Source organism: Bos indicus x Bos taurus, chromosome 9, assembly GCF_003369695.1.
Source record: "Bos indicus x Bos taurus breed Angus x Brahman F1 hybrid chromosome 9, Bos_hybrid_MaternalHap_v2.0, whole genome shotgun sequence".
Lineage (NCBI taxonomy): Eukaryota > Metazoa > Chordata > Mammalia > Artiodactyla > Bovidae > Bos > Bos indicus x Bos taurus.
In genome coordinates this window covers 25,519,291-25,544,780 of record NC_040084.1, presented here as the reverse complement: position 1 = coordinate 25,544,780, position 25,490 = coordinate 25,519,291, and the positions used below count along the sequence as shown (strand labels likewise).

Genomic DNA, 25,490 nt, shown 5'->3' with positions numbered 1-25,490 from the left:
TCTGTCCATGAGATTTCCCAGGTAAAGAATACTGGAGGGGGTTGCCATTTCCTTCTCCAGGGGATCTTCCCAACCCGGAGATCGAATCTGCATCTCCTGCAGTGGCAGGCAGATTCTTTACTTCTGAACCACCACGAAAGCCCTAGCCACATTAAGGATTTGGATTTTATCCTGTATCTGTGGAAGCCGTTGAGGGAACTCTGTAACTCTCTGTTCTAAGAGGATAAATCTAAGGACAGTGGGTGGAAGTGAGCCTGAAGGCAGGTTGGAGACCGGGGCAGAGGAGAAACAGAACCCTAGGGAGAGAATTTGCTCCTAGAAACAGCATTATTTGGTACAGTGTGTGAAGGAGAAAAGGGACAGAGTCAAGAATTGGCAAACTTGAAAACTCAAGAAGGAAAATAGTGAATATGTGTTTGGAGCTATTTTAGAGGTACCAAGTAGATTTGTTTAGAGGGGTCTGAATTTCAGGTGAAAGGCCTGGAAATTGCTACTTCAAGGTGTAAGGTGAATACATATATGCCGGTGCCAGCCGGCAAAGTTGATCAGGTCCCAAGAACGTGCATGGCGGGGCTGAGAAAGGAAACTACGGCAAAAGAATTCTACAACAAAGATGGGGTCGAGAGGTTCAGACACGTCTCCACAAAGGGAAGCGGTCTGACACCAACTTTATTCAGCATCTTATATTTATACAGAAAAGTGTGAGAAAGACAAGACAATTGACATTTTTTCTTGGTTGACCTATACATCTTACAAACAGTCACAAGAAATCTTGAGAGCATGGGAATGGCACCCTGTTATTATTTCTTACACCAGATAACATTTCCCTGTGTGTGAGAAGTTTGTCCAGAACTCCAGGTGTCTGCAGTAAATAAGTGCCTAATCTCTGGGGTGGCGGGACAGAGAGCTATGTTTGCAAGCAAACCCTCAAGGACTGAGGCAGCTCCCAGAGCTTGTGTCCTTCGGACAAAGGACCCCATTCTCATGGGCAGCTCCCCGCACATATAAAAGACACAATCCAGGGAAAACAGAAAGTCGAAACAAAAAGTTAATGGATGACAAATGATAATGAGTTTATAGAAAAACAGACTAGGAGGATCTGTAACGGTAGGCTGATTTTTGTTTTCTCTGGGTACAGAAATTACAAAAGAGTTTTGTTTTCTTCATTTTTTTCTGCATCACACAGTTTAAAGTTATTTTTAATACCAATCAGAAAATTATAGCGAACTGAATAATGTAACAGAGCAAACCCAAGGGCTTTAGAAAAAGATTAGACAAATGTAAAGTTCTATTATCAATATAAAATAATTACTTCCTGTTGGCATCTGTTTCCACATCTATAATATTACCTACTTGATTTAAGGAAGCATATTTTGACAAAATAATATTTTTAGCTCTTTAGATTTATCTGTGCCTCATGTAAGCCTTGGATAGCAATTCCTCACTCCTACCACTTAGAAGAACACAAGAGCTAAGATGCTGATAGAAGATGTTATGGAAAGACTGAATCACGAGAATTGCCTGTAACAAAATGATAACCACCTCCAAAAATGCTTTGTTTTTGAGGAGGGGAAATGGGAGTAATTTCCTTGAGGCAGAGATGGCATCAGATAAATGGAGATCTAGCACCTGCTGTAGCACCGGGCACATGGGAAGCATCCCAACAAAAGCTTCTGACATAAGTGAGCTCAGTTCTTCTGTGCCTGCCCCGGTATTTGCTGATAGAGCTCCTTACTCAGTTATTCTGTGTACTTATATAAACCCTTAAGGAATTGTTTGATCACAGTATATTTTTTACAGTTTTATATTTTAATAATATGTTAATATATTTTTCAAAATTTGCTCTTATAGTTAAATTTGACACAAGTAGTAGTAATGTTTACATATGTTTCAAAAGATGTTTGGTCCATATCACAGTATCAAAATATATTGAGTGGCATGAATTAAATATATCTCAAAATTCTCTTATATTAAAGGAATACATTATTCCTTTACATTAGAAGAGTATACATCTTTGCTTCTATGGAAGTGAAGATAGGAATGGGAATTTTATAAATGTGGATACTGTCTCAGTGGGAAGTTCTTCAAACGGAAACATAGATATAGAGATGTAAGACCTAAAAGAGAAAAGTTTTATAAATATGGGAGGCAAGACTAAATTGGAATAAAATAAATCACTGTGTTTTTGTAGTATGTTTATGTAAAAGATTAGTAAGAATCCTGAATGGTAAAGTAGATATTTTAAGAGAATTAGGAGGTGATTTTGACAAACAGAAAACACTTAGGTATGAGTATGGTTAGTTTTGTGGTTATAGCAATAAAGATTTATTTAGAGAAAACCTCTGCAGTATAAAGAATGAATTTAGCTTTTCAACAATAAATCTGTAAAGTCTAAAGCATTTCAAATTGTAACTTTCCTTCCTGAGTTCAAAAGAAACTTAACAAGAGTGAAAGAAATGAACTTCTCCACTTTTCCTTTGTTAAACATTTTTGGGGTTTGCCACGCAATACAAGTAACCAACTACTGAATTATTTCTCACGATGGCAACCCTAAGACTTTTCCTCATACAGATTATTTTGCCTTGGGGTATTTTTTAACCACACATGTGAAGATTTCCCATCTGTCATTTATTATTGTTTCACTTTGCAAGTTCAGAAAGCCAAAGCTGTGCTATTTTGATAAGTTAATTCCTACACATAAAATTAGGTCAAACCACAGACCTACAATAGCATTATTCTTCTGTTCAAAAATAATGTTCATTCTAGTACTTCAGAGTTCAAATTAAAGGGTTAAAATGGACTTTGATGTGAAAGGAAGATATCAAGACCCTAATTCATAATTTTTAAAAATCAAGCAGGATACTCGAGGGACGAGGGTATAACATAAATTGAAATGATTAAGGTGGAAATAATTGGGCCTGTGCTTCTTGGGGCCATTAAGGAAATCGAACTAATGTTTAAAGTGAAGTCTTCTCATGAAAGCCTAGGTGGTGAATAGGTCCAATCTGATGAGTGCCCCGGAAAAGTGCTTTCATGAGCGAAACTTACAGTTTAGTTCAGTTCAGTCGCTCAGTCATGTCCAACTCTTTGTGACCCCATGAACCAAAGCACGCCAGGCCTCCCTGTCCATCACCAACTCCCGGAGTTTACCCAAACTCATGTCTATCGAGTCAGTGATGCCATCCAGCCATCTCATCCTCTGTCATCCCCTTCTCCTCCTGCCCTCAATCTTTCCCAACATCAGGGTCTTTTCTAATGAGTCAGCTCTTTGCATCAGGTGGCCAAAGTATTGGAGTTTCAGCTTCAACATCAGTCCTTCCAATGAACACTCAGGACTGATCTCCTTTAGGATTGACTAGTTGGATCTCCTTGCAGTCCAAGGGACTCTTGAGTCAAGAGTCTTCTCCAACACCACAATTCAAAAGCATCAATTCTTCAGCGCTCAGCTTTCTTCACAGTCCAACTTTCACAATCCAACTCTCACATCCATACGTGACCACTGGAAAAACCATAGCCTCGACTAAACGGACCTTTGTTAGCAAAGTAATGTCTCTGCTTTTTAATATGCTATCTAGGTTGGTCATAACTTTCCTTCCAAGGAGTAAGCGTCTTTTAATTTCATGGCTGCAGTCACCATCTGCAGTGATTTTAGAGCCCCCAAAAATAAAGTCAGCCACTGTTTCCCCATCTATTTGCCGTGAAATGATGGGACCAGATGCCATGATCTTCGTTTTCTGAATGTTGAGCTTTAAGCCAACTGTTTCACTCTCCTCTTTCACTTTCATCAAGAGGCTCTTTAATTCTTAACTTTCTGCCATAAGGGTCAAAGTGACCTGCATATCTGAGGTTATTGATATTTCTCCCGGCAGTCTTAATTCCAGCTTGTGCTTCTCCCAGCCCAGCGTTCCTCATGATGTACTCTGCATAGAAGTTAAATAAGCAGGGTGACAATATACAGCCTTGACGTACTCCTTTTCCTATTTGGAACCAGTCTGTTGTTCCATGTCTAGTTCTAACTGTTGTTTCCTGACCTGCATACAGATTTCTCAAGAGGCAGCTCAGGTGGGCTGGTATTCCCATCTCTTTCAGAATTTTCCACAGTTTATTGTGATCCACACAGTCAAAGGCTTTGGCATACTCAATAAAGCAAAAGTAGATGTTTTTCTGGAACTCTCTTGATTTTTCCATGATCCAGTGGATGTTGGCAATTTGATCTCTGATTCCTCTGCCTTTTCTAAAATCAGCTTGAACATCTGGAAGTTCAAGGTTCACGTATTGCTGAAGCCTGGCTTGGAGAGTTTTGAGCATTACTGTACTAGCGTGTGAGTTGAGTGCAATTGTGAGGTAGTTTGAGCATTCTTTGGCATTGCCTTTCTTTGGGATTGGAATAAAAATACCTTTTCCAGTCCTGTGGCCACTGCTGAGTTTTCCAAATATGTTGACATATTGAGTGCAGCACTTTCACAGCATCCTCTTTTAGGATTTGAAATAGCTCAACTGGAATTCTATCACCTCCACTAGCTTTGTTTGTAGTGATGCTTTCTAAGGCCCACTTGACTTCACATTCCAAGATGTCTGGCTCTAGGTGAGTGATCACACGATCGTGATTATCTGGGTCGTGAAGATTTTTTTGTATAATTCTTCTGTGTATTCTTGCCACCTCTTCAAAATATCTTCTGCTTCTGTTAGGTCCATACCATTTCTGTCCTTTATTGTGCCCGTCTTTGCATGAAATGTTCCCTTGGTATCTCTAATTTTCTTGAAGAGATCTCTAGTGTTTCCTATTCTATTGTTTTCCTCTATTTCTTTGCAGAAGAGCTCGTTATATTTAAGCAGAAATACTGGGAAAACTGAACTTAAACTGTTGCCAATGTTTGCAGGTTATGGATTAATGGTATAAATAAATAGGTGAAAAAATAAAAACCTTAACAAAATGTTCCCTTCAAAGGAGCAAAGAGGAGAGGCACAGACTTCTCCACAGCAGCGAACAGCAGAGGAATTAAACTTCTTCAGAATTGTGAAGTGAAAGTTGTTTTCCAGATTCAAAGATGTTGTTAACATCCTCAGACATACTAAGGTCTCAGGAAACAGACCTTTTGTGTCATTCCTTTCTTAAAATAAAGTTACTGAGCGGGAGTGATGTTCTTTTCTGAGACACATGTCGAAATGTAGTCCTCAAGAATGAAAAAGTCATTGTATAAAAGAATTGTTGGTGGTCAGTATTGTAACTAATTAAACATAAAATTTAAAAATACATAATAATCATTGTAAATGTGGCTTTAAATATGACTATAAAAAAGCATCACCCTTCTTTTTTCTAGCTTTATTGAGATATCATTGACATAAAATTGTGTAGGTTAATGTATACAGTATGTTGATATATGGATATATTGCAAAATGATTACCACCCTGGAATTAGCTAATGCCTTCATTTGGTCACATAATTACCATCTCTTGTGTGTGGTGGGAACATCTAAGATCCACTCTCTTAGAAACTTTTAAGTATAAGGTACAGTATTATTAACTGTGATCACCACGCTGTTCACTAGATCCTCAGAACCTATTTGTCTTATCATATCCCTGGAAGTTTGTACCCTGATCAGCGTCTCCTTGTTTTCCCCCGCCCTACCAGTTCCTGCTAATCTGGCTGAGTTTTGCTCAAGGGAAACTCCTTCCTTTTCCTCTCACAACTCCAGGCCTCCCACTAACACAGTGTATTGTAACCCGTTCTGGTCACTGAGCAGAGCAGCTGTGTCTGACAGAACCTGCTGTACTCTGAGTTCAAGTTGAGAGTCTAGTCCTTTTATGATCATGGTGCTCTGCATCATGCAAATCTTGTTTCCTGCTCAGTCAATTGTGTGATACCCGCTTTGTGTTACGAGAAATCTCACTGTCGGTGGAGCACTCAAATGTGGTTTGGGCTGAGAGAAGGACAGCAGTTCAGACTCAACAGGGTTAGTGATTTTTCAGTTGGAATGATTTTGAAAAACCAAATTAGAACTGACCTGGGGAGTTTGCAAAGGAAAAATACTGACAGGAGGAATGTGATTGGGTCTTTTTTGGAAGGCAGTCTGGTCACTTTTATCAGGAGTTTTACTTTGGCACACTCTTTGACCCGACAATTCTTTTTGCAGAAGCTTACCCTAAGGAAATGATTGTGCGTGTCGATAGATTTGACCATAGAGACTATCACTGCATTGTTTAAAACAGTGGGAAAATTAAGATAACATTAATAACTTAACATGGAATACTATGTGTCATTTTTTAATGATGAAAACCGGTTGATGATGTGGGAAATTTTCACAGAATACTGTTACAGTGGAAAGGGAGGTTGGCAATAGGGTATAGACTATGATTCCATTTTTGTTTAAAAGAAGGAGAGCTGCTGAAAGAAAGTACATTTACCATAAATCAGATGTTTCTCTCTGAACCAGGGTAAAATGGGTTCTTTTGTTCCACTGTATTTTCAAATGACCACAGATAGTTTTGATTTATATAGAATTGTTTTTCACATTTCCTAAAATTTCTCCTAAGGCTGAAATTTACTCAGTTAAGGCCTTGATCTATTTATACAAAAGGGAAAAAGACATTTTGAGAAATTTTTTTTCAGAGGGTGGGAAGGTGAGGAGAAGCAGCATCAGACATGAGGGAGAGTAGAAAGAATGTTTTGGGTGAGTGTCTCCTGTGGGCTAGATGCTTTAATTTCATTATTTAATTTTCTAATCATCATGATCTACTGCAGGCAGTAGTAGCCTGTATTGTAAATGAGAAAATCTAGAAGCTGAAAAACTTTCAGAAGGTCCCACTGCAGCTCTGCGTGAAGCCGGGTTCAAGCCCAGCTCTGTGATACTGAAGCCCCAATGAAGCCTCCCTCATCTTTCTTGCTTTCCCCCCAATCTACTGTGAGAGAAAAATAAGGCAAGAGTTAAATAACATTTTCATGTCTTCTCCCCTGCCCTAAGAACATTGTTCTATCTTAGTGAGGAATAAAAAGGTGACTATGCATGGCATTTCCTTTTTCCTTGAGCTGTAATGAATGTGATGATAAGGTTGAAAGTTCTCACTTAATTACCTGACCCAGTCACATATGTAGTTACATTCAGAACACTCAGTGACTTTACAACTAAATCAAATGCGGAGAGAAATAACTGGTTCCTCGGAGTCAGAGTGAGACTAGTTCGCTTATTCCACAGCATCGTGTCGGTGGTATAGTGGTGAATCTTCATTCATTCTGCATACGGGTGAGGGTGTGATCAGAGCGGAGGGTGGTACTGGGCTCTGAAGTAGAGGGTTCTGTGAGAGACAGCTCCTCCTCTGCCCTTCTTCCAGCCTAGGTTTTACTTCAGCGTGACTCATTTTAATCGAGGACTGTAGTGCTTGTGATGCGCTTGAAGGAAGGTAAATAACACCTACTGAAGATATTTCCCTTTGTGTCAACAGAGGATGAAACATGGTGTTCACACTGAGTACAGAGTTCCTCCTCATGTTCCCAGACTCTCCAGGCTCTTTATGGCATGGCTATCTAAAACTTTATTAATGGTTTATGGTCAGTTATTCCAGAAATTACCCTTAGAATGCTAAACAACAATACTGAATGTTTTAATTGCACTCTTGACTGAGGCAGGCTAGTGATATGGAAAGTGTGTATCATCAATAGAGAAAATATGATATCTTTAAGCAAAGACAAGTCCTATGTTTTCTTCAAGAATATTTATGACTTGACATTTTACTGTTAAATCTTTGATCCATCATCTGCTTTGACCTCAGAGCGATATGGTTTTATCTCCAAACGTTAGCTAGTGCTCACCATTATCATTTGATAATAGTCCGTAAGGTTTCCTGAGTCCTTTCTTTGCACTTTGTGGAGTGCTTTACTGGATTGAATTGCCTTATCTAATCCTTACAGTAACTCTCTGGGAGAGTCCATTTGGCATTCCCATTTTACAACCTGAGAAACCGCCGTAAGTCACTTGTCCAAGGTCACGCAGTGAGTCAGGGACAGACAAGGATTCATTCTGTGTGCCTGATGCCAGAGCTTCCACTATAACATGAAGGTAGACATTTATGTGAAAACGAAGCCTTTTCTTACTGGTTTTAAAGTGTCACGCAAGTGTATGTTCCTCGGTTCTTTGTCTTGTCACAACAAAGATTTGGAGCAACGGACATTAAAGCCCTCGGCGCGTCACAGCTCTCGGGTCTTGGACAAATTGTGCTACAGCTCTTAGGCAAATCAGTGTTACAGCTCTATTTTATTTAGAAAATAGCAGGAGAATCCAAGACTTGAAGAGAAGAGAGTGGAGGAGTGCGTGGGGAGGGAGGGAGAGAGAGAGAGAGAGAGAGCACATGCATGTGGAAGAGAGAGTCCGTGAGAAAGCGCTTTGGCTCCTCCTTTTATATGTTTTTTTCCTCCACCTGGGCCTGCCCTATGCAAATTGGGCTTAGCCAGGAGTGCTGTTTGTTCTGTTTGTTCTGCCTGAAGTCTTCACTCTGGTCCTCGGACCTTCCTTGTCTTTTAGCCATCGCCATTTGGACTCCTTTTCCTTATTCTACCTGCCTAACAAAAGGTACCTTTATTTTACATGAAATTCTTTCAATACCAGACTTCCCTGGTAGCTCAGATGGTAAAGAATGTGCCTGCAGTGAAGGAGACCCAGGTTCAATCCATGGGTTGGGAAGATCCTATGGAGAAGGAAATGGCACCCCATTCCAGTATTCTTGCCTGGGAAATCCCATGGACCGAGGAGCCTGGCAAGCTGAGGTCCATGGGATCTCAAAGAGTTGGACACGACTAAGTGACTTAACATACACACTTTCAATACAGCTCTGACATTTGGTTGTTTCACTACAATGTTTTAATTGCTGTGGCTTTATAATCATGTGTTTTAACATGATACATATTGTTCTTGTTTAGTCTCTCAGTTGTGGCAGACTCTTCTTGACCCCATGTACTGCAGCACACCAGGCTTTCCTGTCCTTCACTATCTCCTGGAGTTTCCTCAAACTCATGTCCACTGAGTCGATGAAGCCATCCAACCATCTCATCCTCTGTTCCTCCCTTCTCCTCCTGCCTTCAATTCCCAGCATCAGGGTCTTTTCAAGTGAGTCAGGTCTTTGCATCAGGTGGCCAAAGTATTGGAGCTTCAGCTTCAGCATCAGTCTTTCCAATGAATATTCAGGGCTGATTTCCTTTAGGATGATATAGTATCAGATCAGATCAGATCAGTCGCTCAGTTGTGTCTGACTCTTTGCGACCCCATGAATCGCAGCACGCCAGGCCTCCCTGTCCATCACCAACTCCCGGAGTTCACTCAGACTCATGTCCATCGAGTAGTGATGCCATCCAGCCATCTCATCCTCTGTCGTCCCCTTCTCCTCCTGCCCCCAAACCCTCCCAGCATCAGAGTCTTTTCCAATGAGTCAACTCTTCACATGAGGTGGCCAAAGTACTGGAGTTTCAGCTTTAGCATCATTCCTTCCAAAGAAATCCCAGGGCTGATCTCCTTCAGAATGGACTGGTTGGATCTCCTTACAGTCCAAGGGACTCTCAAGAGTCTTCTCCAACACCACAGTTCAAAAGCATCAATTCTTTGGTGCTCAGCCTTCTTCACAGTCCAACTCTCACATCCATACATGACCAGAGGAAAAAGCATAGCCTTGACTAGACAGACCTTTGTTGGCAAAGTAATGTCTCTGCTTTTGAATATGCTATCTAGGTTGGTCATAATTTTCCTTCCAAGGAGTAAGCGTCTTTTAATTTCATGGCTGCAGTCACCATCTGCAGTGATTTTGGAGCCCAGAAAAATAAAATCTGACATTGTTTCCACTGTTTCCCCATCTATTTCCCATGAAGTAATGGGACCGGATGCCATGATCTTCGTTTTCTGAATGTTAAGCTTTAAGCCAACTTTTTCACTCTCCTCTTTCACTCTCATCAAGAGGCTTTTCAGTTCCTCTTCACTTTCTGCCATAAGGGTGGTGTAATCTGCATATCTGAGGTTATTGATATTTCTCTTGGCAATCTTGATTCCAGCTTGTGTTTCTTCCAGTCCAGCATTTCTCATGATGTACTCTGCATATAAAGTAAATAAACAGGGTGACAATATACAGCCTTGACGTACTCCTTTTCCTATTTGGAACCAGTCTGTTGTTCCATGTCCCTACCCTCATTTCTCTTTCAAAAATAATTTTGGATAATCTTCTGTATTATGCTTCTAGTCTTATATATTTATGCCTAGTTGTCAATATTTCCCTTCTAAGAAATTTTGTTTTAAATTTTTACCTAAATTGCATATAATTTAAAAGTTAATTTGAAGAGAAAGATATTTATAAGAATGATATTTTCTATTAGGAACATTATATGTACTGCCCTTTATTCAAGCTTCTGTTTATATACTTCAGAGAACCTTAAAAACTTTCTTTCTATGTCTCTTGTCATTGTCTGGCTATATTTATTCCTAGATATTTTCTAGTTTGATACCAGTATATCTGGGACTTTTCCAAATAGTTTCTATTACAAGTGTAAAAGACTGTTACATCTGGTCACCTTACTGAACAATTTTACAATTTCTGAATTTTTAAAAATATATTTAGGCCGTGCCGGGTCTTAGTTGCCACGTGGGCTTTTCTCTAGTTACAGCGAGTGGGAACCACTCTCAGTTGCGGTGAGTGGGCTTCTCATTGCAGTAACTTCTCATTGCAGAGCGAGGGCTCAGTAGTGGTGGTTCCCAGACTCTAGAGCACAGTGGTTGTGGTTCCCAGGCCCTAGGAGAAGGCTATGGCACCCCACTCCAGTACTCTTGCCTGGAAAATCCCATGGATGGAGGAGCCTGGTGGGCTGCAGTCCGTGGGGTCGCTAGGAGTTGGACACGACTGAGCGACTTCACTCTCACTTTTCACTTTCATGCACTGGAGAAGGCAATGGCACCCCACTCCAGTGTTCTTGCCTGGAGAATCCCAGGGACAGGGGAGCCTGGTGGGCTGCCGTCTATGGGGTTGCACAGAGTCGGACACGACTGAAGGGACTTAGCAGCAGCAGCAGCAGCAGAGAGCAGTGGTCGCGGTTCCCAGGCTCTAGAGCACAGTAGTTGTGGCGCACAGGCCTAGTTGTTATGCAGCCTGTGGGATCTTCCTGGATCAGGGATCGGGCCCATGTCCTCTGCATTAGAAGGTGGATTCTTTACCACTGAGCCACCAGTGGATGTTTTTATGATGTTGGCTCTATAGGTAGATAACTTATCTGCTAATAATCAAATTTTCACTTTTTTCTTTTCAGTGTTTAAAACTTTTTTATGTGTTGCTTTGAATGGGGATTCCAGGAAAAAAAAAATTTGAGTATAAACCGATAGTAGGAGTTCCTGTATGTCTTTTGGTTAGTGTTTTACTTTTTATATTTGCTTTCGATTTCTGCTACAAGAATGCTTCTCAGTTTACTCAGGTATGACTCAGGAGGGTTTAGAATAGGGCTTCTGGTGCTTAATTTCTAGAGACCATTGGGAAACCAGCGGGTGCCTGGTGTTCATTCTGCACAGGTGTTACCTTTCAGGGTTCTGAAAGGGGACCTCCAGTAAAGGGCAGGGATTCCCTCTTCTCAGATTTCCAGGCTGTCTTCTTATATTTGAAGTGTTTCTGTTTTCATCTCCACTACAAAGTTTATTCTATGCCCGTCGATGCTTGTGGTTTAGCCTTGCATCACATTATGTTAGCCTCTTTGTTGTAATTTAGTGGGCTGGAAGATACTCTGCCCAGAAGCATAAAAGCTATGCTGGAAGTGCTCTCAGGCACTTATCTTCACAGAACAACAGGAAAAAGAAGAGTGGATGGAGTTTGTACAGTGCCAGTGGGTGTCTCTCCCACTACAGGCCCTGGAGTCCTCTGTAAGGCTGGGGTGGGGGCCTCACCCGTGTGTTAGTTTAGGCTGCATTTAGGTAATTAACAAGCCACTGCAGTCCTGAATGATGTCATAAAGTCATTCCCTTTTCATTCTTATGGGGAAATTGCTTTTGGTGTGTATAACCTTTAGGGTTTCATTGCTTTTTCAGAAGCCTATTTCTAATGAATGTCACAGAATAAACATTCTTCATCATGTTAAGGGAGTTTGCTCCTATTCTTAATTTTCTAACAGTTGGATTTTTTAAAATGCTGTATTTTTTAAAAAATATAATAATGGCTATTTAATTTCATCAGATGGTTTTTTTGGCATGTACCAAAGTGATCAGATAAGGCTTTTCTCCTTTAAACAATTTATAATCATCTATCGCATTAATGCTATATCATTCTCATATTTCTGTATTCAAACTTTAACATTATTAATGTTACTGTTGTTGTTCAGTCACCAAGTCGTGTCTGACTGTTCAAGACCCCATGGACTGCAGCACACCAGGCTTCCCTGTCCTGCACTATCTGCCAGAGTTTGCCTAAGTTCATGCCCATTGAGTCAGTGATGCTATCCAACCATCTCATCCTCTGTTGCCCTCTTCTCCTTCTGTCTTCAGTTTTTCCCAGCATCAGGGTCTTTTCCAATGAGTCAGCTCTTTGCATCAGGTGGCCAAAGTATGGGAGCTTCAGCTTCAGTGTCAGTTCTTCCAGTGAGTATTCAGGGTTGATTTCCTTTAAGATTGACTGGTTTAGTCTCCTTGCTGTCCAAGGTAGCATTTGTTAAACACTATGCCAGGCTCTGAGATAAACTGTGCCCATTATCTCATTTAATCTTTTGAGCAACATTGTGAGACGTCCATTTTACAGATAAGGAAATGGAGGTACAAAGATTTTAAGTGACTTGTTCAACACTGCACAGCTATGAGGGTTGATTGTTGAATCCAGCTCGTTTTGACTCCAAAACCAAATTGCAATCAGAAAAAATGTGCTGTGATTCATGGGGTCACAAAGAGTCGGACACGACTGAGCGACTGAACTGAACATAAGGGAAATGGTACATGACCTGACTGATTAGTATCAAAGTGTGCCATCTCTTTCTAGTCTAGGGCTGTGTCTGTCATTGGAAACAGCTTTTCCTGTTTACGTATCAGGATGCCCTTTTCTTAGAAAGCTCTAGAGAGACACTGGAGAAGGAAATGGCAACCCACTCCAGTATTGTTGGCCTGGAGAATCTCATGGACAGAGGAGCCTGGCAGGCTTCAGTCCATGGGTTTGCAAGAGTCAGACACAACTGAGCAGCTAAACTACCATGAGACAGGCATCGACAATTACTGCCGCACTGATTCCCCTCTTTTGGATGTCATGGAAACCATCCTTCCTCTTTGGACAAGTGTGTAGTGATTTCTGTGCTGTCAGCCTCACGTCCCCCATTCAAATGGTCTTGTGATAAGGATGCAAGGAAGGAAGAGAACTGATCAAGAGGAGTACGGGAAGAAGGGACACACAGTAAGTGGAAGGCCAGAGCAAATTTGATCCTGATAAAATTTGAAAACCTGGTAATTTTCAACATTCTATTTGTGCTTGTTCAGACACCACTGAAGCGACTTAGCAGCAGCAGAAGCAGATAGTTAATAAGAGGAAAAACAAAGCTACATACTGTCTTTTCTGTCCTTCTTCTATCTATGTAGAACTTATGGAACCAAGAGCCAGGGAATTCACCAGTGTCTCTTGTTTCGGTTTTCAAGGACAGTAATGGATAATGTTCACTGTCCTGACTTCACTTAGTCTCCAGTGGTCTGTGCCTGGAGCCACATGCCCACGTTTCAAGGTCATGGATAGTATCTCATTTTTGCTGGATTTTTTTCAAAACCAAAACACATAACCAGAGCTGCATTCCTTAAGTCCCTCTACTCTTTCTCCCTCCCCCAACCCCAGCACACTCACGTACCTGGGTTACTACTTGAATCATCAAAAATTCCCTTTTGGGATCTGAACTTCTTTTGTCTTTTCCCGTAAGTCTGTTCTCCATCTCTGGTAGGCAGAATAATGTCCCTTACCCCTTCACAGAAGGTGTCTGTGTCTTAATTCCTGAAACCTGTTAGGTTACACACAGAGGTGAATTCAAGTTGTGGATGGAATTCAGGTTGCTAATCAGCTGACCTGAAGGAGGAGAGCATCCTGGGTTATCTAGGTGTGCCCAGTGTGGACACCAGAGTGCTGAAGAGTGAGAGGAGGTTGGCAGGAGAAACTGGAGAAATGGCAGTGTGAGAGCACTCGGCTTGATGTTGCTGGCTCTGCCGACTGAGGGAGGGACCTTGAAGCCAGGAAGGCAGGCTTGTTCCGAGATGAACAAGCAAGGAAGCCAGTCTTCCCCTTAAGCCTCTAGAAAAGAGCTGCCCGCCGACACCCTGAATTTTGCCCAGCGAGACCCCATGTCAGACTTGAAATGTATAGAGCTATAAGATCGTAAGTTGGTGTCTGTTTAAAATTCGGACCCACTTGATTTGTGGTAATGTCTTACAGTAGTGGCAAATACATCGTGTCATTCTCCTAACACGGGTGGCCATGACGGAGGGGGTTTGTTTATTCCTTCCATAGTCTGTCACCTTGGTGTTGAGACCCAGCCCTCAGGGAAACCCTTACTGCTTCTTCCTGTTGCTTCTTTCAGTATTTATATCTTTGAAACCTCATCTTTGCCGCAATAACTCTTCCAAATTTCACAGCCCCTTACGCCCCAGTCCTGTCTTCAAACTTTCAGCAGCTGACCTTTTCCCTACTTTACTGAAAGGGTCAGCACATCTGTCCTGAGATCCCTTCCCTATTCACCGCAGGACCTCTGTGACCTCCCAGTTACTCGTTTCCAGGTTTCCATCTCGATTCTCAGGGTAACATTTGGCAGTGTCGGTACAACCCTCCTTTAACTTGGTTTCTGTGCTTTTGTGACATAACACTCATTTTCCTTTCTTCTCAACCTTTCCCACCCCCTCCATCAGCCACATTTCTTTTTACCTCCCCCGCCCCCAACCCCCACCAAATCTCAGGCTTCTGTAGGTTCTGTTCTCAAGCCTCAGATATTCTCTTAAAATGTATCCCCTTGGCCATGATAAGTTTCCTTTACATCCAGCCTTCCTGCCTTTCCAGGCTCTGGACTTTCTCCTGAACATTAACTTCTGTTAGCCCCAAAGCACGGAGAGAGAAAGGAGTCTTTCAACAAACATTATCTAGGATGTCCTCAGATGCCGGAGCCAGTAGCCATGTGTTCCAGACACCCCTGGCCTTCCTGTGGGCAGAGAAGGGATGAGGAGGCAGGACCTGTGGCCAGGGCATCAGGTCAACGCTGATTCCCCCATTGCCCATTTCAACCCTTCCAGGACTTATGAGGAAACAAGACAGTTTAGGCAAAAGGACCTGTATTTCATTCTTCCAGGGTTTTGTTCAGTACACTTATTGGACTGGGAAAAACTGTCTCTGGAAACTTTTCAGAGGTGGGGCAAACAGGAAATACAGTTGCTTTCCTCTGAATGGCTTCTGAGGACCACTTGGCCAATGTTCTCCTCTGGCAGTAGATACTTCTAAATGATTTGCTTTTGTAAGCAGGGGGAGGATTTGAATTTGGGCAGGTGTAACAGATCTGAGGAAGAAGGAGAAGGGAGCAGCAGAGGATGTGATGCTTGGATGGCATCACCGACTCAATGGACATGGATCTGAGCAACCTCTGGGAGAGGGTGAAGGATAGGGTAGCCTGGCATGCTGCAGGCCACGGGGTTGCTAAAAGTCAGACATGAGTTAGCGACTGAACAACAGAAAGGTCTAAGGAGGCCTGAAGCTCGAAACAGAGATGTCAGGTATCATTGGGAAATAACTGCATCCTTGCGGATGGCCCTGAGTCCTCATCTGAAATGCTAGCAGCAGAGCCCCTCCTGAAACCCGGCAGAGAAGTTCTCTGCGCAGGCAGTCCAGGGCTCTGCCCCATTCTCCCCAGTGCTTCGTGGACCCTGTGCTGCAGAACCTGTGGAGGTAATGTATCCAAGACTTCACTTACTGAGAGGAACAGCTAGCCATCTTGAAAACTTACTGCAAAAAAATATTTAAGAAGCAGTATGACTGTGTGGATCACAACAAACTGTGGAAAATTCTTAAAGAGATGGGAGTATCAGACCACCTGACCTGCCTCTTGAGAAATCTGTATGGAGGTCAGGAAGCAAAAGTTAGGATTGGACATGGAACAACACACTGGTTCCAAATTGGGAAAGGAGTACATCATGGCTGTATATCGTCACCCTGCTTATTTAACTTATACGCAGAGTACATCATGAGAAACGCTGGGCTGGAGGAAGCACAAGCTGGAATCAAGATTGCTGGGAGAAATATCAGTAACCTCAGATATGCAGATGGCACCATGCTTACGGAAGAAAGCGAAGAAGAACTGAAGAGCCTCTTGATGAAAGTGAAATAGGAGAGTGAAAAAGTTGGCTTAAAGCTCAACATTCAGAAACCTAAGATCTTGGCATCTGGTCCCATCACTTCATGGCAAATAGGGAAACAGTGGAAACAGTGGCTGACTTTATATTTTTTTTTAGTTCCAAAATCACTGCAGATGGTGACTGCAGCCATGAAATTAAAAGACGTTTGCTCCTTAGAAGAAAAGTTGTGACCAACCTAGATAGCATATTAAAAAGCAGAGCCATTATTTTGCCAACAAAGGTCCGTGTAGTCAAGACTATGGTTTTTCCAGTGGTCATGTATGGATGTGAGAGTTGGACTATAAAGAAAGCTGAGCGCCCAAGAATTAGTGCTTTTGTACTGTGGTTCTGGAGAAGACTCTTGAGAGTCCCTTGAACTGCAAAGAGATACAACCAGTCCATCCTAAAGGAAATCAGTCCTGAATATTCATTGGAAGGACTGATGCTGAAGCTGAAACTCCAATACTTTGGCCACCTGATGCGAAGAACTGACTCATTTGAAAAGACTCTCATGCTGGGAAAGATTGAAGGTGGGAGAAAAGGACGACAGAGGATGAGATGGTTGGATGGCATCACCAACTCAACGGACATGAGTTTGAGTAAACTCCTGGGGTTGGTGATGGACAGGGAGGCCTGGGGTACTGCAGTCCCTGAGTTTGCAAAGAATTGGACACTAATGAGGGACTGAACTGAACTGATGAATCCTTACCTTGGGCTATAATCATATGAAGACAGATTGGGTCCTTAGAACGTGTCAATTACTTCTCAGCTTTCTGTATTCAGTCAACTGTAAAACCTAATGTTTGGTTTGTGGCTTTGGTTCCGATGATGTTCCTGGTGTGATGTTCTATCAGTGAAAACATTGCCCATATTCAAACTCATCAGGCCCATTGATTTGTATTGGTAAATTGGTAAATACCCATGTGTAATGGGTATCACACTAAGGCACACACCTCAAATATTTCAAAATCTTAGACTCTGGAGGAAATGTTGTTATTTTTTTTTTTCCTTCTAAGTATATTATTACCATGTTTGCTGTTTTTCTGGCCTATCCACCTGTGTGGAAGAAAAGTAATTTTTGTACTAAATCAGTTGTACATAGTCAAGTTTATCTTGAAAAGTTCAGCCAGCACCTGGTTTTCTTTGGCAGCTGAATAATATGAAAACTCATGATTTGCTGGCATACAACAGGACCCGCACTGGGACCAGAGATGACTGTGTACAGCCTGTGGAAGGGCATGAGCTGAAGCTGCCACAGATGGAAAGAAGCAGCAGATTAGGCTCTAGAAATAGGAAGCACCTACAGAAGGATATGAAGAGACTATGCTGAAAGCAGGAGGACCTAAAGGGACAGCTGTTTATGGTGGCAAAGAAAAGGGCAGGAATGTGGGGCAGAGAGTGGAACTAAGATATTAAAAGGAATGGACACCATGCAGATGATGAGAGTTTTAAAATACTCTCCTTGATTTTTCACTAGACTGTATGGAACCTCCAGATTCTCCTCCTACAGAATCTGGAGATCTGAAGCCAGTGGAGTCTCATCTTACTGAAATAATTTAGATGCGATTGATCATCTAAAGGAAGAGAAACCTTTTTTTTTTTTTTTTATAATCTAGAAGATTTTGGGGCTTCCCTGGTGGCTCAGACAGTAAAGAATATGCCTGTAGTGCGGGAGACCTGCGTTTGATCCCTGGGTTGGGAAGATCCCCCGGAGGAGGGCATGGCAAGCCACTGCCATATTCTTGCCTGGAGAATTCCATGGACAGAGGAGCCTAGCAGGCTACAGTCCATGGGGTCACAAAGAGTCAGACACAACTGAGTGAATAAGCTTATAATAGATTTTCAGAGTGTCTCTGGTTCTACAAAGGACTAGAAAAGGACTCTAATAGCAATCTATTTTTTTTCTCTTGGTTTTTAGTTTTAAATAATATAAAGGAATTTCTTAAAAGGCAGAGAAATCCCATGTACATTGACTATTTCACATTCCTGTGTTCCCTTCCATCCTCATCCAGCTTATCCGTGTTTGTTAGGTAGTTGAAATGATACTGGTGGTCTGCACGTGGGTATGGGGGGCTGTAGGTTTTCAGATGGAGAGGTCCTCATCTCCCCCTCCTGTTTCTCTCCCCCTCCACTTCATTCTACTGTGTTCAATCTGTGTGGGCTTTTGTTTGGGGGTAGCCTTAAAAAGGGAGAAGGCAATGGCACCCCACTCCAGTACTCTTGCCTGGAAAATCCCATGGATGGAGGAGCCTGGTGGGCTGCAGTCCATGGGGTCGCTAAGAGACGGACACGACTGAGCGACTTCACTTTCATGCATTGGAGAAGGAAATGGCAGCCCACTCCAGTGTTCTTGCCTGGAGAATCCCATGGATGGAGAAGCCTGGTAGGCTGCAGTCCATGGGGTTGCACAGAGTCGGACACGACTGAAGCGACTTAGCAGCAGCAGCAGCCTTAAAAAATGTGGCTAGCTGTCAGAAGGCTCTTTGAAGATCAGAACTGTAATTCATGGATTCCCTCAGCCATCCCAGAAGAAGTCAGAAATAGAGATGGAATTTCTTGGAAAGATCTGTAAATGAGCCTTTTGTCTAATAGACAGGGCACCCTCCAAGTTCTTGAATGTTATACCAGCAGGAACATTGCCACATTGGACTGAGGGGAACAGAAAGAAGATAAAATGAAATAAGACTGATCGACTCCTCAAATTCTATAAACAGAGAACTGAAAGAAGATGAAATAAGACTGATCAACTCCCCAAATTCTATAGGCAAGGAACAGGTTGATAAAACTGTTCAACCGCAGGGACTTCCCTGGTGGTCCAGTGGCTAAGACTCCACGCTCCCAATGCTGGGGACCCAGGTCAGGGAACTAGATCCCACGTGTCACAACTAAGACCAGGTACAGCCACACAAATAAATAAAAGTATATTTTTAAAAAATGTGTATAGTTTTGTGTGCAGCTGTTTTTAGTATACATAATGGTACCACTCTGTACATACCATTCTGTTTCTCTCTAAACATGTTTTGGTGTATGCTTCTGGTGTGTTATGCCCTGGGATTCTAGGCAGTACTTAGATATGTTTTGCTTACCCTCCTGCTCCCCACTGCCACAGATAACTCTGTTCTATGCACCCTCCAGCAGGTCACTCACTTTCTGATATCTCCTGGGAGAAGATATGTATCTGTGGGTCAATTTGCTGAGTCGTACTGATGGCTCAGTGGTAATGAATCCACCTGCCAATGCAGGAGATGTGGGTTTGATCCCTGGGTCAGGAAGATCCCCTGGAGAAGGAAATGGCAACCCACTCCAGTATTCTCGCCTGGAAAATCCCATGGACAGAGGAACCTGGCAGGCTCCAGTCTGTGGGGTAATAAAGAGTCAGACACGACTTAATGACTAAACAACAGCAGCAGGCTGTATATAATTTGCTGGAATGGCTGTACCAGTTTACATTCCTTGTAGCAGCTTGCATCTTTCCCAACCCTAGAATTATCCAGCTTTCTGATTTTTGCCATGCTAATAGCTTTAAATGATAGCTCATCTTAATTTGCATTTTTCTGATCTCATACAAGTTAGAGCATCTTTTCATAGTTAGTTCAATCTTGTGCTTTTTGTCACTTAAATGTATATCCACTGATATATGTCTCTCTGGTTTTCAGTGTCCAGATTGTTTATATTAAGAGATATTTTGTCATAGCAACTAGGTTGAATCATTTGTAGCTGCCAAACTACTAGGTTGACTGGTTTTGGCCTCTAAAAGCAGCTTGATCTGTGGTCCAGATTAATGTGTTGTTGAACACAGAGGTCTTTCCAAGTTTTCACTATGATAAATGATACTGCAGTAACCATATGCTGTGCCTAGCATTTTCCTTGTTTTGAATTTTTCCTTAGGATAAGTAAGGGAAAAATTACTGAGTTGTGGACATTTTTATGGCTGTTCTTACATATTGACAAATCACTTTCTAAAAGGGCTGTGCTGATTTACGTTGTATATCACTTGTATCGCCATACTAGTTAACTTCCTCATTATACAGTGTCGCGTAAACAAATACTTGATTAACTGTAAGGCGCAACCTCATTGTTGTTTGTCCTATTTAACTGCAGTTAGCATTAATCATTTATTCAAGTATACATTGATGACCAATCTGTTTTTATGAGTTTGGTCTATTTGTGCCTTCAGCCCATTTTTCTTTTAGTGTCTTTTTATTTTTTCAGTCATTTTGAGAATGGGTTTTAATATACTCTAAATAACCCTATCCTCAATTCCTGAAAATGAAATCATTCACTTATATCATTTTATTCCTCAGATGACAATCCAAACAAAACACATGATAAAAAAGAGAAGAAGATGGTGGTTCAGAAGCCCCATGGTACTATGGAATACACTGTAAGTATAAACAGGTAGTACCGTTTGTTAATACCACTAGATTTACATAATGTTTCTCCCTGACACATCCCGCCCCTTAGCTGCCTTCCTCTCCTGTAGCCATTAAATAGCAAAGCTTCTTAAGACCTCAGTCATTTCTCCTTTGTGTAATTTTTCCCTGAATAAACCTATTACTTGAATTACCTTTGATATGCCTGCTGCTGCTGCTAAGTCACTTCAGTCGTGTTGGACTCTGTGCGACCCCATAGACAGCAACTCACCAGGCTCCCCCTTCCCTGGGATTCTCCAGGCAAGAACACTGGAGTGGGTTGCCATTTCCTGCTCCAATGCATGAAAGTGAAAAGTGAAAGTGAAGTCGCTCAGTCGTGTCCGACCCTTAGCATGGTCTGCAGCCTACCAGGCTCCTGGGATTTTCCAGGCAAGAGTACTGGAGTGGGGTGCCATTGCCTTCTCCTTTGATAGACCAATGATGAGTAATTTTAGGTCTCCTTCTTAGACATGCTTTCTGACTTCCCAAACCATACGTTCAGTTGTCTACTCAACAGAGTCACTTAGACCTTCAGGCTTGGCCTGTTTTCAAGAAGCAGTGACTCCATCATCCATACATTTCTACAAACCAGAACCCCAGCCTGAACATCATCTTCCTATCACTCTCCACGTTCATTCTTCCTTTCTGTGACCATCCTGCAACTCGAGGGCAGATCCCTTCATTTGACCGTCTCATAGAATTGTGTTCTTTTGCATAATCTTTATCAGTTTAACAGTGTTGATCCACTAGTGTAATTGTTATGTTTCAATGTCTGTCTTGTGCCTTAATTCATATACCCATGGAGACAGACCAGATTCCATTTTGGTTGCCATTCTAATTCTTGCAGGGTATTAGACCTCCATATGGTTGAATCAGCAGACGAATGATGCAGTGCATGTGTCCATGACTGCACCTCCCCATTATGTACTCATCTCTCCCATCACACCATGAGTTTCTGGAGGCCAGCAGCTGTGCATGCTTATCCCAGGCCTGGCACGAAGTGGGCACTGTTATAGATCTGTTTTTATTACTTTGAACTGGCATTGCTGAGGAGTGATCTCTGATTTCTAGAAAGAAATTAACTGCTGTTGCCCCTGCCCCTGTGTTTTCCTCATGTGTATTTATTTTCTACTCATTATTTGTGTGCAATGCCTGGCTCTCTATATAAGGCAAGGAGCAAGGCCTGTCCTTCCCTGGCATTTCTTCTAGAATGATGAATCTTCTCCAAGCTTCTGTAGCATCACATTTGACAGGTTGTTGCTGAACCATGGAAAGATGCCGGGATTCTTGGCCTCCGGAGAAGAAGAATTCAATCCGGGGCCAGAGACAACGTTTAATAAAACTTTAAGTTTTACTAAAGTATAAAGGAGATAGAGAAAGCTTCTGACATAGAGATCAGAAGGAGGCAGAAAGAATACCCCCCTGCTAGTCTTTAGCTGGATGTTATATAGCTACTGCTGCTGTTGCTGCTGCTAAGTCGCTTCAGTCGTGTCCAACTCTGTGCGACCCCATAGACGGCAGCCCATAGCTACTAGCAGTCTGCTAATTAAAGGAAGGAAATGTCTCAAAACTCAGAGAGTGGCACCAGGCCCCTCACCCACAAGATGCATTTTGAGATAATCTTGGCACCAGGTGAGTCATCCCGGGCCATAAAGTGATTGACATGAATCTTGAAGAGAGGCAGAGTCCCATACAAATACAGAATTCCAATAACATAGATTAAGAGAACAATGTATGAGTATAACATACTGGTTTGTCAAGTCAGTTCTGAGCCTTTAGGCGAACTGACTTGAAGACAGTCTGGGGTAAATACATAGTACATTAACAGAGCTTAAGACAAACATTTCCATTAGGAAAATGCATTGGTTAACTCAAGGTTTGAGAAAAGTTAAGTTCAGGTGGAACCAGGTGTCATTATGGCAACACAGTATTTTAAGAGTAACCGCTTTTTAAATTTGTATAGAGAAGGGAAAAAAATATATATCACTAGTTTGTTTCCTCCTGCTGCTTAAGAGAGAGAGAAAAAATGTCTGACACTTGCAGCCTATTTCCTCCATCTGGAGACCCCTAGCCTTCCTGCCTGTTACCCTCTCACACTGAAGGCCCTGGCACTGGCATTTCATGCTCAGTGCTCTGTGAACAGCTTTCTAGGCATCTTTCTATGGTTTATAGGCCTGGGCCTTTCCAGGAAGGATTTGGGGGTGACTATATATGTCCCATTACCACTGGCTACAATATGTTGTTGATCCCCATAACACCTAGCACCATGCCTTTACCTCCTGCAAGATCTTGGGAAAGTGTTGGATTGTTTATCACTAATAACATCATTAATTCTAAAGCCTTGTGTGTATCCTACAGTGTGACTCACAAGCACCTCCAAGGAAATGAGGAGTAGCCTTTGCTAGGAGATGCTTCACACAGGGTGTACTGAATGATGCAGTGAGCATAAAATATCAACCCCAAATTAATTGCCATATAAACAGGCAATCGAATTAGTAATGCAGATCTGTCCACCTGATTGATTTATGTTATGGAGATTAGTTGGCCAGTTATTTTGTATACTTCTCATTATTAAAAACTTTGTGTTTAGAGAACCATGACCAGAGCCACTTACACAATTGCTTGCATTGTTCCAGTGCTGTGGATGTCAAGCGTTCTGTTTAGTTTCAAACATTTAATGATATAAGTATCCCTCCCAGGTTCTGTAAGTTGGCTCTGTATATATGTTTTATCCTTGTGCAATACCTGCAGATTGCTAAAATTTTCCTCCTTCCTGGAAGCCCCTATACATAGTATCCTCAAGTTTTTGTGTAAAAATGTGAAGCCAGTTTATTGATCACTTGTCATATGTATCTCCATTTGGATGAAGAAACCGAGGAACAGAGAAGTTAAGCAAGTGACTCAAGGTCACACAGCTGGCAAGTGGCAGATTTGGAATTCAGGTCCAACAGTTTGACTCAGTCCGTCTATATTATCAATCTGTGTCTTCTACTGACTCTAAACCTTGAAAAACCAGGGATTTGAATATATTATGTAAATATGTACTACTTGAAAAAATATTTTAAAACTTTTTTGTTAACCTTTAGTACTGATGATTTTGCTCAGGGTAAGGTAGGGGCATCTGTTAAGTTTTCAGTAACTTTAAAAAAATTATGTATGATATCATGTATGAAACGGGATGCCAGTCCAGGTTCGATGCATGATACTGGATGCTTGGGGCTAGTGCACTGGGATGACCCAGAGGGATGGTATGGGGAGGGAGGAGGGAGGAGGGTTCAGGATGGGGAACACATGTATACCTGTGGTGGATTCATTTTGATATTTGGCAAAACTAATACAATTATGTAAAGTTAAAAAAAAAATTATGTATTTCTATCTTGTTCTAGAAATGTTTGAGGTAGTTTTAGTGTAATCTGTAACTATGAACTTGGTTATAGTTCTGGGACAGTTATAGAACTGGGACAAGTGCATCTAGTCGGTGGGCTTTTGATAGGAGGGCAGTGAGTGGTAAGTGGAACTCTACATCTGTCTCGTTTCACTTGCTTACAAACTCCTTCAGCCACCTCAAATCTCCGCCTGTCATTCAAGGCCCGCCTGGCGGAGCCCGTTGTGCTAACAGAGGTAGCCCCCAGTGTTGACCAGGGCTGTAGTTGGGAGCATCTCAGTGACAGTTGCCAGAGGGACGTCCTGCTAACAAGTTCCATCCGGTGACCCTGGACAAGGAGGCTGTCCTCGGATACCGACCTGACCAGAGGCGGCAGACTTCTTTTTGGGTGGAGCTTTTCCGCTGAGCTTTCACACCTTTTCTTTTTAAATAATTTTATTTATTTATAGCTGTGCTGGGTCTTCGTTGACACTGGGGCTTTCTCTAGTTGCGGCAGGCGGAGGGCTACTCTCTAGTTGGCGGTGTCGGGGCTTCTCACCGCAGTGGCTTCTCTTGTGGAACACAGGCTCGGGGGCGTCTGGCTTTCAGTAATTGCAGGGCGTGGGTTCCGTAGTTGCGACTCCCAGACTCTAGGTCATAGGCTCCATTGTGGCACGAGGGCTTAGTTGCTCCACAGAATGTGGGGTCTTCCCAGATCAGGGATCAAACCTGTGTCTCCTCCATTGGCAGGTGGGTTCTTTACCGTAGAGCCACCAGGGAAGTCCAGTTTCACATCTGCTTACAGCCCTTTTTATTCCTATTCCCCCTCTATTAGAGAAGGACAGAGATATGAACAGCTGAGACATATCCCAAATTTTATAGATTTAAAGAATAGCACTAATTTGGCTGACTGTGGGAAATTGTCATGTTAATGTCAGTGAACAATTTTTGGTAGCTGATCTGAGTCCTTTTAGATTTCCATGCCTTTCACTGTATTCACTCATCAAATATTTAAATGCCTTCTAAGTGTCAGGCACTGTGGGGAAAATGGTATTTTAACAGGCCACAATCCAGGAGCCTAAAGTACAGTAAAGAGACAGGCAAATCGACAGAAAAATGCAAAGAGAGAAACTGGCTCCATTTCCCCTATGAGTAGTAGTATGTGTAATATTTCTTTTCTTCTTAGCTTTATATTATACTTCATAGACCCTCTACTCCACACACCTAAGTTGTGCCAGAGTAAGTTTAGAAATCTATTAGTGGACAGTGAAATTTGCAAATAAGGGAACCCAGAAATGAATAATACTTAGACTTTTTTGTTAAGAGTTGAGAATGTATTTGCTTTTTTCATAATATATTTGGATGTATGTGTTACTT

At 42.1% G+C, this 25,490-nt stretch overlaps 1 protein-coding gene across 5 annotated transcripts in view; it reads left to right on the top strand.

The window, feature by feature from the left end:
• The window catches only part of NCOA7 (nuclear receptor coactivator 7), a 161,732-nt gene that overhangs the window by 81,803 nt on the left and 54,439 nt on the right, over positions 1-25,490 (top strand). For all 5 annotated transcript variants that reach the window (XM_027551062.1, XM_027551064.1, XM_027551065.1 and 2 more), the window contains one exon: positions 20,642-20,721. In XM_027551062.1, the coding sequence (XP_027406863.1) occupies positions 20,642-20,721 (80 nt within the window). The remainder of the gene's footprint in view (positions 1-20,641; positions 20,722-25,490) is intronic.